This window comes from Taudactylus pleione, unplaced genomic scaffold, assembly GCF_031769625.1.
Source record: "Taudactylus pleione unplaced genomic scaffold, aTauple2 ptg000090l, whole genome shotgun sequence".
NCBI lineage: Eukaryota > Metazoa > Chordata > Amphibia > Anura > Myobatrachidae > Taudactylus > Taudactylus pleione.
The window spans coordinates 7584893-7600412 of NW_028284492.1; the positions used below are offsets into that span (position 1 = coordinate 7584893).

The 15520-nt window shown below is 42.5% G+C and overlaps 1 protein-coding gene across 5 annotated transcripts in view; it reads right to left on the reverse strand.

Moving 5' to 3' along the window:
• ARMC1 (armadillo repeat containing 1) overlaps positions 1 to 13945 on the reverse strand; it is a 37219-nt gene extending 23274 nt beyond the window's left edge. Inside the window, exons 1-3 of one of the 5 annotated variants that reach the window (XM_088469327.1) lie at positions 13788 to 13945; positions 6699 to 6899; positions 4448 to 4539 (exon numbers count right to left, since the gene is read on the reverse strand). In XM_088469327.1, coding sequence (XP_088325453.1) covers positions 4448 to 4539; positions 6699 to 6860 — 254 coding nt within the window. In that variant the 5' untranslated portion in view covers positions 6861 to 6899; positions 13788 to 13945. Of the gene's footprint in view, positions 1 to 4447; positions 4540 to 6698; positions 6900 to 13612; positions 13738 to 13787 lie in introns of those variants that run through there. The other 4 variants (XM_088469330.1, XM_088469329.1, XM_088469331.1 and 1 more) reach the window with 4 other exon arrangements.
• Between the last annotated feature and the right edge of the window lie 1575 nt (positions 13946 to 15520).

The following is a 15520-nucleotide window of genomic DNA, read 5'->3' on the forward strand; positions in this document are numbered from 1 at the left end:
CTTGTCGGGATTCATCCCATTCTAAATGGCTAGCAGTTTTCAATACACTCCACTTGGATGAATAAAAACAAAACATTTTACACTTTATCATTGTTGAACTTCATTAGCCATCAGAAACTGCGCCACAAGTAAATGTGAAACACTAAAGACGATCACTGTCTAATGTCTCTAATCTTCACGACAAAATGCATACCTTTAAGGGACAGCTGATAATTAAAGTTGTATTAATGTTACTAATCACTTTAAATGAATCCTAAGTCGGAAGAACAGATTACTGCACTGGAATTTTTATAAAGACAGAATATCCGGCAAATGCTTCAACTGTTTCTTTACAAGTGGATAGTTATTTAACATGCCGTTTATCTACAGCTATATGAAGAAACAAAGTTAATTAACGGAAAAAGTTTGGCCTTTGAAATATAAAATAAAGCTCTTACCAGAGGGAATAGCCTTCTTTACAGACCATAAAATTCAATTATTAAATAACAGTTGAAGCTGCTAGTTTTAATGTAGTTCATATGGACACATTAAAATGTGTGAAGCATGCAGAAATACCAGCATTGACAAACTACTCTGCTCTTTATTATGCTCAGCATCGAATGCACTCAGTGTTATTTTTGCATAGAACTGTGGAAGGTGTCACTTCTGGTCTTCGGAAAAGTCAAGTAAATATGTCTTTAAGCTTGACTTGAAGTAAGACTTGACATTTTAGGTTTCTGCTGACAAAGAGTTCCCAAGTTGACATAACATAAATGTCTTTAAAGTTTAGTTTCCTTGTGGAAACCAGATTAGCCCTTCACTGCCGGCGGCCTGCAAAAACATTCCTCTGTACAAGTGGAGTGCAGTCAAGCAAGTGACGGGAGCTGAAGGAGTTAATGCTCGGACTGTCTGGCTGCAGGACATAAGCAACCATCAGACATTGTTTAGAGATGTTCTCCAACTATAAATCAGTTCAGGCAGATTATTAGAACTAGTGGTAATTGTGAGTTAGATTATCAGGAGAAGGAGGCATGTTTAACCTAGGCGAGCATTTGCTAATCTACTCTTTAACCTTTAAAGATGTCTTTGGAAACAGTGCACAGCTCTTGTACCATTTAGTGAACGGTCACGTTTTTCTCCCCGTTGAAGACTGGTATTTATTTGCATAACAAAATATAAAACATGAGACTTGCAAATCTATCACTTTATTGAATATTGTTACTAATATCCAGCTCTGATCTGGGTTAGGATGACAGATGTGCAAGTCCCAGGAACCAGTGCAAACAGAAAATGACGAGTGGAGCCAAACATTTGGATGTAGTGTCTATTCATGCCTATGGACGCACTTCTACCATGGATCCTAAAAGATACTGCCGACACTTCCATTCTCCTGAAACCTGCACTATTATGTCTGCCCCTGAACAAAATCTTAACATATAGGTGAAATTCATACTTTATTATGGAATTAAGGAAATCATTTGCTGTCCCACTCTAACCCTAAGCCACTCTAATGTCATCAGACATTTAAAGCCAATAAGCAGGCACAGTAATACTAGCGGCTAATGTGTGTACAGAATGCCCGGATCACTTGACTATAGGCTGGTACACACTAGATGATGTTTAGTGTATACCGACCTCGCAAGCGACTGGACCCGGCATCGGCAAGTGCATACACACTCGCCGATGCCGGCAACGACGGCTGTGCTCCATTCGGCAGCATGGCCCTCGCTAACTATGTCACCGGGCAAAGTTGCAGACGAAGCACCGGAGTGCGCATAGTCAGCGATAATTGAGGGTACACACTAGACGATGTGCCCAATATGTTGTTCCATCCAGCCACATTATTTCCTGCTTCGATTACCATAATCTGCCCCTCCCTGGCTTTCCTAACTCCAGCGTCATCCCTCTCCAGTCTATCCACAACCTCGCTGTCAGTCTCAGTTTCTTCACTCGTCGCTCTACCTCTGTCAATCACATCACTGTCTCCCTATACTACTAAAATTCAAACTCCTCTCTTTCACCTTCAAAGCTCTCAACCACACTGCTCCTCCATATGATCCACTGCTCCTCCATGTAACTCCAGCCTAAACTTCCTCATACACTCCCTCCTGTCCTCTTCAGTCTACAAATGATAGCTGCCTCACATCCTCTCTGATCACCACTTTCCAATCAGGATGTCTCTCGGGCTGCTCCTAAGATCTGGAATGTCTCCCCTCGCTCCATTAGGTTTTCATCCTGCCTCCCAGTCTTCACATGTGCATTTTTTCTTCATTCCAGATTCCTTCCACTCTGTAGTCTCTGTAATCTTCTCCCCAATGGGTCTGCCCATATCCCCTATAAACTGAAAGCATGCTTCAAGAGGGCTTTCACCACTTTATATCTATATAAAGGTTCAGGTCTGCCCTCTGAACGGATTTTGATAGGGTTTTCATTATTCTATACAGAATTGGTTGAGGAAGGTTTAGGTGTAGAACCATTCATTTGTGACAAAAGGAAGCAAAGCAGTGACGATTTTAGTGAAGCAAAGTCACAAAAAAATTTTTTTTGCACCAAACTGCTGTATAGTAGCTGGTCATGGTGCTGAAACAGGGAGAGACAGTGAGAGCCAATCAGAGTTAGCAATGTGCCTTGTTGCTTAGCAGCAGCCTAGAGAGGGGAAGGAGTCAGAGACTGAGCAGGGAGACGTCTGAGGCAGAGTGAGAGACAGCCTCCAACGAACCCATGAAGATGCCCTGATGCTGACACAGTAGCCAGGAAGGAGCCAGGGGAAGCATATCTATTAGGAATTAAAAAAAAAAAAAAAAAAAAACATCGGAACACCACGGAATGATTTCCATTCGATGGTGGCAAACACCAGACCGCCACCATCAAAATAGTAAAAACACTATCATCTGAGCAAAACCATCGATAGTTAGAGTCCATTCCTACGCTGAACCTGCAGACTGACTCCAGCCACCACTCCCCCACCGTGAAGTGCTCACTCTTCAGCGTGATGTTCCCGCTCAGCCCTATGCCCTCGGTAAACAGGAGGCACCTCCCATTGAAGTCAGCGCTGTTCTTGGACAAGGGCACCATGGCGAGTAAGCTCAACAAAAGCCCAGGAAATACATGGTACATTGTGCATCGCCATATTCGGCAGCTGGGGCGGGGGTGCGCATGGATGCTGCGGAAATATGCACAGGTGCACCAGCCCCGGGGACATGCTGCTGATAATGCTTACAGTATCTGCAGCACAAATCTCTCATCCATGACCCTCCTGCCCTTCCTAGCACATCCCAGTGGTCAGGCCCCAAGCTAGCTGCAGGGCAGCAGCAGTGGGGGTTGTGGTGACACTGGTGAGATGCAGGGGCCAGGAGTGTGAAGCAGGGGGTTGTGGTGAGATGCAGGGGGCTGTGGTGACATGGTGTAGGCTGTTGTGAGATGCAGGGGGCTTTGGCGAGATGAAATTGCTCCCTTGCGAAGCCGGGGCTGGTCGCTAGTTATGTTTAAGTGAATTTATCTACTGTCTATTCCTTGTTGTCCGTTTTATTCGTGCTATAGAACTCATGACGCCTTATGAATAAAAGAGAATTGTAATAATAATAATAATCATAATAATACTATACACTAACCATAAAGGAGATCAATTAATAGTAATTGCATATAAAAGCAACTAAAAATAGAATACACATTACTGGGTGCAATGAAGTTTACAGTCTAAGGGCCTGATTCAGAGCCGAACGCTCTGCCCAGAGCGCTCGCTCTGAATCAGTGCCCTCCTCCATGGAAATGGAGCGGCCTCCTGGCCGCTCGCATAGCTGTGGGTGACCACCCACAGCATATGCGAGCGTCCATGATGATGGTCGCGATGGTCTTGACCATCGGGCTTGCGACGGAGACCCTGCGGTAGGGTCTCGCTGCCGCAAGCCCTGGAGTGATTTTGGCTCTATCAGAGCCAAAACCACTCCCACTGACATCACTAGTGATGTCAGTGGGGCCGGACCCAGACGGTAGGTGTTCCCATGGGAATGCCTCCGTCTGGCAGGCATGCCACCGGCACGCCCACCAAAGGTGGCGTGCTGTCAATCAACATCGACAGCACGCCCCTTTGGTGCGAGACCCGGAGCGATGAAGAGCCCGTCGCTCGCCGGGTCTTGCGCATGCGCACGGCGGAGCTCCCTCCATCGTGCGCATGTGCAGTGGGGGAACATTGACCCGCTTGTGAGCGTCCTGCGCTCGCGAGCGGGTCTGAATGACGCCCTAAGTCCAGTCACCTCTATAAGCTCTGCTTTAACATCTTGTGCACGAATATTTGCTGAAAAATTGATGCAAAAGGATTCATTACATACAACATGACAGCTCTCCTGGTATTGACCTTAATTTCAAAGTGTATGACGTTTTACCAACCTCCTTGTGTATGTCAAAGTGCAATATCTCAAATGATGATGGATTTCTTAAATACAAAAAATAAATGTGGTTTATAACTTACTTTTGGATGACATTTTGCAAGCTCAGCATCATTCCCAGCTCGCATCTCATCTTCTCTCTGTTGGATCGGCATTCTGCCAAATACCGAACAGCCTTCGAATAAAAAAACCATAGAAATGTAATATAAGAAAACAAAGGCTTAAAACAAAAGTTGAAAAAAAGCTTGACTAGTGTACTAAAAAGGAACAATGTAACAAAGTATTAGTCACAAGTCTTCGACCTATTAAGTGAAACACTGAGGCTCAAAGTACTGTTTAAAAATACAACTTCATTAATGTTGCACATATAATACATTGCTACTTTTTAGATATTTTTCTGTGTTTTATATGCAATTGGGCACTCCCAGAATGACATTACATTGACAGTGATCGTGTTTATGATTTAATCCATGATCAGGAATATTGTTTTATTGCTACTTTTTAGATAATATTTTTCTGTGTTTGATATTATTATATGTGAAACATTAGGAAGCTATATTTTTAAACAGTAGTTTTGAGCCTCAGTGTTTTAATTAGTAGAGAGCAGATTTCTGACCCCCGGTGTTTTTAGTTACTGATTTTGAAGTATTAGAACATGCAGGCGTTTCAGTGCGTGCCAACGCCGTTGCAGGGACATGCATAAATTAGCCACTGCGATACCAGATGCCGCCTGAGGAGTCATAGCGTGCGCATAAGCAATTCCTAGGTCTGGGCTTCTCTAACTGTCCGATGTTACCGATTGTTTCACTATGTACGTCAAGTATATGGATGTAAGGGGAAGTGTGCGTCCTTATGTCAGGCTGCGATCGCAATGCAAATATTAAAATATCACAGCTGATATTAGCAACGCAGTTGCGTGCGTATAAGCAGAATAGCGATCCGTAGTGAATCAGGCCCTCAGTCTACCATAATGACTTATATTCTTCAGGTACATGTGCGATAGTGAAGGGAGATATATACATGTACACACTGGACTCCCTGTTAGTAATAACTAGAGATGGGCACAGACCCTCGTGTTTTGGTTTGGTTCTAAATCATCGTTGCATTTTGGTAAAACCACCCTCAAGTCTTTTGGTTTAAATTCGATTTTGGATTACTTTAAAAATTGATAAAAAACAGCTAAAATCATATAACTTGGACCTGTTTTTGTTCCTGTATTTTAACATCAATAACATTCATACATGAAAAACAAAGATAATCTCGCACCAATAATCAATATATCAGTATATAAGTTATGAAAAGATAATATCTTGTAATCTTTCAGAACCCAACAACTTCACCTGTTTCATATAAGAAATATTCTATATATATGTGAAGGTGCTACCAGAAATCTTATAATAACATCTATTGAAAAAAACACAAGAAAAGATAAGATTTTATCTGGTGCACTGATGGGATACCAAATATCCTAATATTCTATCATAACTCCAAATTCATATAAAATATAACTTTTATTAAGGTTTATTAAAATAATGGCTGTGTCCAAAAATAATTGCGAAATATGATTAAAATAAAAGAAAATGAAAAAGGTGTGTATACATATGTAAGAAAAAATTATTAAGTGGTTTAAAATTCCACCTGTCGTCGGTCCTTCACACGTTTTCAATATGATACCCAATATTTATCATGTGTAGTTTGTCAGAGATACTCGTAGTTGCTGTATTGCTGCAGAGCGTTGATATGACATATAGCTGCACCTACACAAGATTGTGATTAGGGTAATATATATGGAATTAACCTGACACTAGTATATATTAGATTTTTGTTTAATAGGGAATATACGAGAAAAGTAATTCTTTCATCTCCAGTCAATTTTGACTATCTCGCAGCACCTAAAATCACAAGCAGGGACCTAAATGCAATCCAAAACACGCAAGATTCGGTATTTAGATCAGAGTTCCCCAAAGTAGTCTGAGCTGGAACTCTGACTTGGAAATCCAAATTTGGAGTGTGTTCGGTTTAAAACCGAACCGCTCATCTCTAGTAATAGCACGGAAGGACAGCAGTCTGACACTTGTAGGTTTTGCAGACAATGGTGACAAACTGACCAGTTTACACCCAGCTGGGCAGTAAATGCAAATAGAACTTTTACATATGTGATGTTGTATCATATCTTTTGTAAATAGCTACATCTTATTAGTAGCTCAGTAATAAAAGACATTAGATTTAGATGTGCTTTACAAGCACAATACATTGAATAAAGTATTAGCCTAAAGGATGCGAACTGCACACACTGATTGTTACCCAAATGATTACACTGAGTTTTGCACTTACCAGTAAAGCAGAGTAAACAACTTGGGGATTGGGATGGTCAAGGAATAAGATGAGGCCTGGGAGACATCCCTGATCCTGTACAATGGCTCGGCGGTTTAGGGGATCGGAAGCCAAGTCTCTCAGCTGATTAACAACGGCCAGTGCATCAGGCTCCCCGCTCATTGTTCACAAGAAGTTGTTCTTTATGCCATACACAAATACCTTAAGAAAATAAACATAATAATGGATAATTAAATACAAAAGGTGTCAGAATCAGGAGTATTTTGCTGCTAAGAGAAAGTGTCCTGGCAACAATTTTCCCAGAGTAACATTATCTGACACTCATAGTGGTATCATGGAATTTTCAAAACCTAAAGACACTGTAAAATACTGTGCTGTAGTTCCTTCATGTTGTGTTATATGAAGATTGATGTGGCAATATGCTATGTATAGGTCTTTTTAAGATTTTCAGGTCTTAAGCAGCAGGAACATGGAAAACTACATTTAAAAAATATGTTTCCAATCAAAAAGTCGACATTTAGAAATTTGAACAGAAGGTTGACACTGATGATGTTGTTGTCGTTATAATTTCGACATTTCAATTAGGGTTAGCATTAGTTATAGCATTATTAAGATTTTGACATTACAACCATGTACCATACACCACACCCATTTAAAGCTACATATAAAATATGGTGTTTTTTTGGGGGGTTTTTTGGAGGGGGTGGGGAAAAGTGAACCGATGGCTTACTTACTGATGAATAAACTCATGGAACCACTTTTACGATTAAATAAACCTACACCTGGACAACAGATCTTCATTTAGCCATTACCTTACTTCTGCACAAAAAGTGATTACATTACAGAAAAGTGTAGGAGCATAATTGTCCTCTAAAATATCCTAGCTGGGTGACAATAGGCAATCTCCAGTTACCTGACAATTATACCACCTGTATACGGTATGTCAGTATCTGGATAATGGGAGAGCTAAGAAGAAACACGCACTGCAGACGATTGTTAACATGACAATGCCCTGTTACGGTAGGCCGATTCTGCTCGTACCTCCATAAACTGCGAACAGAATCAGCCTTAGGGGGAATTCAATTAGCCTTGCGTACTTATTCGCATTTTTAAGCTTCGGATAATTGAACTAGAGTCCGCTTTGTGCTCCAGAAAAATTACCTGTTTTTGGGGCGAAAACGCATAGAATCCGTGATAAGTTTACGGACCTATGTGTTTTCATTGCCGGCTTCCTGAACACAGTCTAATTATAATGGAATTTTTTTTCGAAGCCTGCTGAGGTCCCCAAAAAAATCAATGATAAGTGCTGCCGGCAGCCACACTTCAGGGCTAAGTGGATAACCCCAGGGGTTCAACTAGCACACAATAAATTACCGCGGCCAATTGCTTTTCCCCATTAATGTGGTAGCTGCCAGAACACGTGCAGACCTTATTCAAACACTATAAAAAGAGAAACTAAAATGACTTTCCTAAATCCATGTATACACCATTCTGACTAGTGTGTTTAATATGCGGACTTCCAGCTGACACAACATTTTGAGAGAATGACTACAGTAATCCCGTATAACATAGGAGCAAATATACAGAAAAGCATAAGTGAAATATGTAATTCCTATATACAGTTTAATATCAGAGAAACAGAGCATCCACGGTTATTCCTGTTGGCAGACAGAACATTTTTTATTCTCTTATAATTACCCTCATTGCAATATACAGCGGGTAAAATAAGTATTGAACACATCAACATTTTTCTCAGTAAATATATTTGCAATGGGGCTATTGTAATGACATTTTCATCAAATGTCAACAACAACCCATGTAATCAACACATGCAAAGAAATCAAACCATAGATCTCCATAAATTAAGTTGTGTGTAATAATGTGAAATGACACAGGGAAAAAGTATTGAACACGCTTACTGAAATGTATTTAATACTTCGTACAAAAGCCTTTGTTGGTAATGACAGCTTCAAGACGCCTCCTGTATGGAGAAACTAGTCGCATGCATTGCTCGGGTGCGATTTTGGCCAATTCTTCCACACACAGTGTCTTCAAATCTTGAAGGTTCCGTCGGCCTCTTCTATGAACTCTGATCTTTAGTTCTTTTAATAGATTTTCAATTGAATTCAAGTCAGGTGATTGGCTGGGCCATTCTAGCAGCTATATTTTCTCTCTCTGAAACCAATGGAGACTGTTATTCGCTTTGTGTTTGGGATCATTGTCTTGCTGAAATGTCCACCCTCGTTTCATCTTCAGCATCCTGGTAGATGGCAGCAGATTTTTATCAAGAATGTCTCGATACATTTTTCCATTCATCCTTCCTTCAATTATAGTACCATATGCTGAAAAACAGCCCCACACCATGATGTTCCCACCTCCAAACTTCACTGTTGGTATGGTGTTTTTGGGGTGATGTGCAGTGCCATTTCTCCTCCAAACATGGTTTGTATTATGGCATCCAAAGAGTTCAATTTTGGTCTCATCTGACCAAACTATATTCTCCCAGCATTTCACAGGCTTGTCCAAATGTTGCGCAGCAAACTTTAAACGAACTTCAACTTGCTTTTTCTTCAGCAATGGAGTCTTACGTTGTGAGCGTGCATACAGGCCATGGCGGTTGAGTGCATTACTTATTGTTTTCTTTGAAACAATTGTACCTGCTAATTCCAGGTCTTTCTGAAGCTCTCCACAAGTGGTCATTGGCTCTTGGACAACTCTTCTGATAATTCTTTTCACTCCTCTGTCAGAAATCTTGCGAGGAGCACCTGGTAGTGGCCAGTTTATGGTGAAATTATTTTGTTTCCACTTCTAGATTATGGCCCCAATATAGCTCACTGGAACATTCAGAAGTTTAGAAACCCTTCTGTAACCAATGCAATCAGCATGTTTTGCAACAATAAGGTTGCAAAGGTCTTGAGAGAGCTCTTTGCTTTTACCCATCATGAGATGTTTCTTGTGACACCTTGGTAATGTAACACCTTTTTATAGGCAAGCAGTTGGGACTGAACCAGCTTACATTAATCTGCACTGACAAGGGGCAGGATTGCTTTCTAATTACTGATAGATTTCAGCTGGTGTCTTGGCTTTCCATGCCTTTTTGCACCTCCCTTTCTTCATGCGTTCAATACTTTTTCCCTGTGTCATTTCACATTATTACACATAACACAAAGTTGGAGTTGCGACAGACGCACGGGAGAAGCAAAGTCTCAGAAGATATATTGGGCGTTCCTTGGTTGGGTCAGGTCCCACTTTTGTAGTTCATGTATGCTTTCTGTGCCACATATGATTGGTTTTGCCTATCACATTGACAATAAATAATTTGATCTGGTCTTGGATCACCGAACCATGGCACCCCTGCAAATGCACCACAGCATCCCAAGGCACCACTGCGCACAGCTTGGGATCCACTGGTGTACGTTTCGTCTCACCTGTTTCTTTGCAATGTTGAGACAACACAGAGGTTCATCCACTCTGGCTATAACCTTTCTTCCATTCAGAGCCTTCATTAGCTGCCATGCGCATTACAGACAAAAGTTTGCCTTCTAAGCTGGCAACATACAGCACATCCTTTACTGGTGCTGACAGAATGTTCCTATTTGTAATGCAGCATGAGTGAACCTTGCCCAATTCCTTTGGTGGTGTTACTAATTCTACATGCAGGATGGAATGTCTCTGTCAAGCAGGTCAAGTCCTGTGAAGAAGTTTCTATGACTTGTCGCTTCTGAATCTATGCACCAACTATGCGACAGGTGACCTCCTGTTGTTTTAAAAGTTCCAGTCCACCGATCTGTGCATGGGTCAGGGAGTGAGGAACCTCAAAAGATTAAAACCAATGTGTCTCCCGGCTCGGCAGACCCCACTAGTACTGAGAATGCTGGTCTTTGAAGCGATCAGAGACTAAAGAAGCATCTGATCGTGGCAGAGGCGAACGTTCCTAGTAATGCAGTGGGCCCGCGCGCCTGCTAGATCCAGCAGGCAGTGGAACCGGCAGCGGGACTAGGGAGCGTTGAGCGGTGCCAGTATGAAGACAGGTAAGTTTCTTCATAAGGGTGTGGGCAGGGAGGGGGAGCTAGTACTGGGGGCACTACCTAAGGGGGCACGACTACAGGGAGCATTGCAGAAGTGGCAGAACTACTTGAGGCACAGCATAATGGCCACTGTCTTTCTTAATGTATTTTATGTGGTTCTGGATTTCAATATGTATTTTATTTGGATTTTAAATGTATTTTATGTGAACGTGGCTTTTTCAATGTTTTCTATATTGCTCTGGCTTTTTCTTTCACTTCAACAGTGAAAAAATTATATTGGGAACTTAATGTAAATTGTGTATTTTCAACGTGCTGGGCTCGCTGCCAGTGTGACTAAAAATGGGGGTGTGACACAAGGTCATGCTCCTGCGAATGTCATACCAAAGGCGTGCGCACAAAAATGGGGTGTGTCCTTGTGACAGCATGCGATCGGCTCATCAATTTGACCACAGATATTTTTTGGCTCTTTGCCTCTGACTGGTTGGCCACCCCTGCTCTTGCTGTTGTGGAATGCATGTTGAATACCCCTGCTCTAGTATATCATCTTAAATATACTTAACTTGAATCTGTTGTTATAGGCCACAAAGAACTACCAAAAAACACTAAATATTCATGAATTGGTTGGCACAAACAACCATATTGCAACATTTGTGCAAGTTTATGCTAAGTACACACCGAACGATATATCGCTTGCACACGATATATCTTTCAGTTCATCTACAGGTGTGAACACAATATATCTGAACTACTTTGTTCATAGATATATTGCGTTGACAGTACAGCACGGATCACCAACCCATGGCACCCCTGCAAATGCACCACACCCCAGGGTGCTGTGTGTATGGACGACTGATCGACCAACGCATATGCTGGCCGCAGGAACCACGCACAATAACGTCAACACTGGTTCCTCTGGCCAGACATATCGTTCGGCTGATTGACAAGGGTGTATATACTTACCAAATCGGTCAGTCGGCCAAGTGTGTACCCCACATAAGACCAATAACAATATATGCAAAGAAAAAAAGAAGTGATATCAAACCAGTCTATGGCCAGCTTAGCTTTAGAAGAAGATTGATATGTCTATACACTATTTTTCCTCACACCATTGGTATCACACATGGTTTCGGGATGTAATGTTGACAGTCATTATATAGACACTAGAACATCGACACGTAAAAAAAGTTAACAACCACAATGGGCACAATTCAATGCGAATTGAATAGCGCTGGGAAGGAGTTCCCGAAGCTTTTCAATTCAGCGCACTGTTATGTCGGAGAATGCCCGTTCTCTCGCCCGTCACACCTTAAATATAGCGTTTAGTCGCGAGAACCGGCATTTTCCGACTAAACTGCCCAGCGTGCTGTTTCCTCGCTGCTAAGGGAAGAAAACAGCATCGCGCCTGTGGTTATGTCGGAACTCAACTCGCACCCCAGGGATTGTCAGCGCGCTGAATTGAATAGCTCCGGGAGCTCCTTCCCAGCGCAATTCAATTCGCATTGAATAGAGCCCAATGTCGACACCAATTTTAAGCCCAACCCTCACATTTCAATTGTCTGCATTTTAATTGCCGACATTTCGCATGTTGACATTTCAACATTATGACATTCGACCTTTTGACTGCATCCATCTGCACAGAATTGTCAAATTGCTGCTGTAACATTGGTGGCTGATAATGTTTCTACCTTACAGAAGGTACATGCACAATCCTCACCCCCAGATACAATAATTATTTTACCTTACATATCAATTGTTCTCCAAACCTATAAGCTCAGCTTGGCAGGGCCACTATTACCATCTATTTTGTGTCACTGAAGGTTATTTGTATCATGATCTCATCAAAGCGATGCATAATACGTGGCAATTTATAAAAGAATAATAGGATTTATAACATGAATTCTAGCAAGGACTGCACAGACTGTCCATTATTAAGAAGTTACCAGTAGAATATTAACAAGTGTAATTAGTCTATGGTTAAAATGACATTATAAAAATATATATATGAATTCCCCTCTAAGTTGTGACACAAAGGAACGGGGGAGAGAGAACATTGCACTCTCTACAATATACTTGCAGATAACATCGCAACACTAATGCTGGGTACACGCTATGCTATATATCGTTCGTACAGCCGACGAGCAACATATCACTTAAGGTGCATACACACTAGACGATATGCTCACTGAGCGATATCGTCTAGTGTGTCCCCGGCAGGCTGTGCTCAATGTCGTTTATGACATTGAGCACAGCCGCTGAACGATATCATTAACGATATCGTTCAGCGCCGGGCTCTCTCCCCCATTCCCTGACATGCAGCAACCTGACAAGATCGTCAGGTTGGCCTGCATGTCAGCCCGATGATGACAAACGACCCGCAGTAACACGCGTCGTCGTTATCGTTCATCTTTTTGGGCTTAAAAATGGACGATAAAGTGGACGACTGAACGATAACGATATCGTTATCGTTCAGTCGTCCACTTTATCACCCAGTGTGTACGCACCTTAAGTGCACCTGCGTGTTCATTCACACGATATGTCTGTAAACTGTGCTGTTCACAGACATATCAGATGAGACCGGCTGTGTGCACGGGCGACCCGACACTGGCTGCAGGAACCGCCGACAACGACATCACAACTGGGCGGGCAAATTTAAATTCCCGCCCAGTTGCGATGTCTGGTCAGACAGATCGACTGGCCGATTGGTTGAGGGGGCAGCTGGTTGGCCAAGTGTATACCCAGCTAGCTTAAGCCACTTAGTAATAAGGATAGTAATTTTCTTTATCAATAAATGGTTTAAAAATATAAACACAGTGAGCAAGATTAATTCTATAACAATAGCACACAGAGATATATATATATATATTATTATATTACATATACACACACACATAGAAGAGGTAAGATAGAGCCCGGGCCAGGCAGCTACTCCTACACGCACACTCAGCCCTGCAGTATCTGTGTCTCTGCCGTACAGAGTCCCGGTGACAGGACATAACATGGCCCCACATGTGCTACACGTCCCTGGTGACGTTTCCCAGGTGGAGAGAAGAGAGACACTCACCGACTACAGCTCCAGGCCTCTCCGGCTGTAGCCCGGGTCCACCACCTTCAGTAACACCGATCAATGATAGGCAGATAGCGTGACATATTCCAGCTATCCAATCATTAGCCTCGTTCTAGCAATGGGATGTGATTGGTTAGCTGATAATACTGTGCTTACACGAGCCGCCATGTATAGTGTGGGCAGATCATCATCCGGCCACAGGGCAGAATCGCGGTTGCATCGATTAAAGGATATAAGATAGTTTGTGAGTGATTACTAAACTACTGAACATCAATGTGGCAGACAGAGAAGCAATATGTTTGTCATAGTGGTGGTACACAGATAACATGGCTCCCTGATCAAAAGTATACTTTAAAATGACCTGAATCCACCTGGGTACAATAAAACTATATATATATATATATATATATATATATATATATATATATATATATATATATATATATATATATATATATATATATACACACACATACTTGTCCTAGTTAATATTTTGCATATTTTATATATTATTTAGTTATGATGCCTTATCTCTTCTATTGGGGGAATTCAATTGTTTAAGTGAGCTCGTTGCGCGCCATCAATTTAGCCTGGTATTTTTTCACGCTGGTCATGCCCAAATAGACCTGTTCTAGCCGCTTAAAGAGGCTAAAACATCTAAACTATTATACGCAACAAGGAAAATGTGCGAACTGCCGTAATTTTCGCAAATTTCTGCTCGCCACCTTTCGAAAGTAATTGTCGATCGCAGTATTTGCGCCCGAACAGCAACAATTGAATTGCTCCATCAGACATAGGGCACCCAAAGAACAATTGAATTGCCCCCTATGAGTCATTAGTGTCTTCTTAGCGCTTGCCATAGTAAAAAGGTGTATTTGGTGAATGAAAGCTCTCTATAGAGTGGCATTGGAGCAGTAATAATTTCTGGGTACATGCTACCCTGCTCCCAAAAACTGCAATATTTACAGAGTTCAGTATATAAGCTATCAGCTATCAATAGAGGATAGTTGATGGACATTAAATTTAATTATCTTCAGTGAAAAATTAAATTGCATTTCTTCAGGGTCCATAGGGTTGACCTTGGGGTATAGCTGGATCTGGATCCACAGGCACCACGCAGTTAAAGCTTTAGCTCTCAGGATGCACAGGGTCCATCCTCCTATATACCCTACCCCTGAGCCACAGGAACCTCAGTTTAAGTTGGTGCCCGGCCGGAGTCGGGTCACCGTTAGCGCAGGGGGGCTGATTAGCAGCCCCTAAGCTTCATTTTATTTTATGAGTTTTTAATTTTATTTTATTTTTAAAACTTCAGGGCGGCAGCGTCGGACTGTCCATCGGACGTCCAAGCTGCCGCTCCTACACCCGGCCGGCACCACGACGCCACTACAGATCTGGGGATCACGGCGGGACCCCAGAGTCTGTGCTAGCCGGGCTCTGTGGGATCCCTAGACTGCTGCCGGATCGACGGGGAACAGGTAAGATTGCGGCCGTGGGTGTATGCAGTCTCTTGCCTCCGGTCTCTGGGGACAAACCGGAGGCGCTGGCAGTGGCGACGGGCCCCCGCTCTCCTGAGGCATACCCCGCACGTCCACTAGACCACCAGCGATAACATGCGGGAACGGCATCCAAGGGGTTAATAGCCGGCCAGGGAAGGCAGCCTTCCCTGCTTAGCGGTTCCTCCCCTCAGCTCAACGCGCTTTTCCGCTCGGGTCTGGCGTCACTGAGCTGTT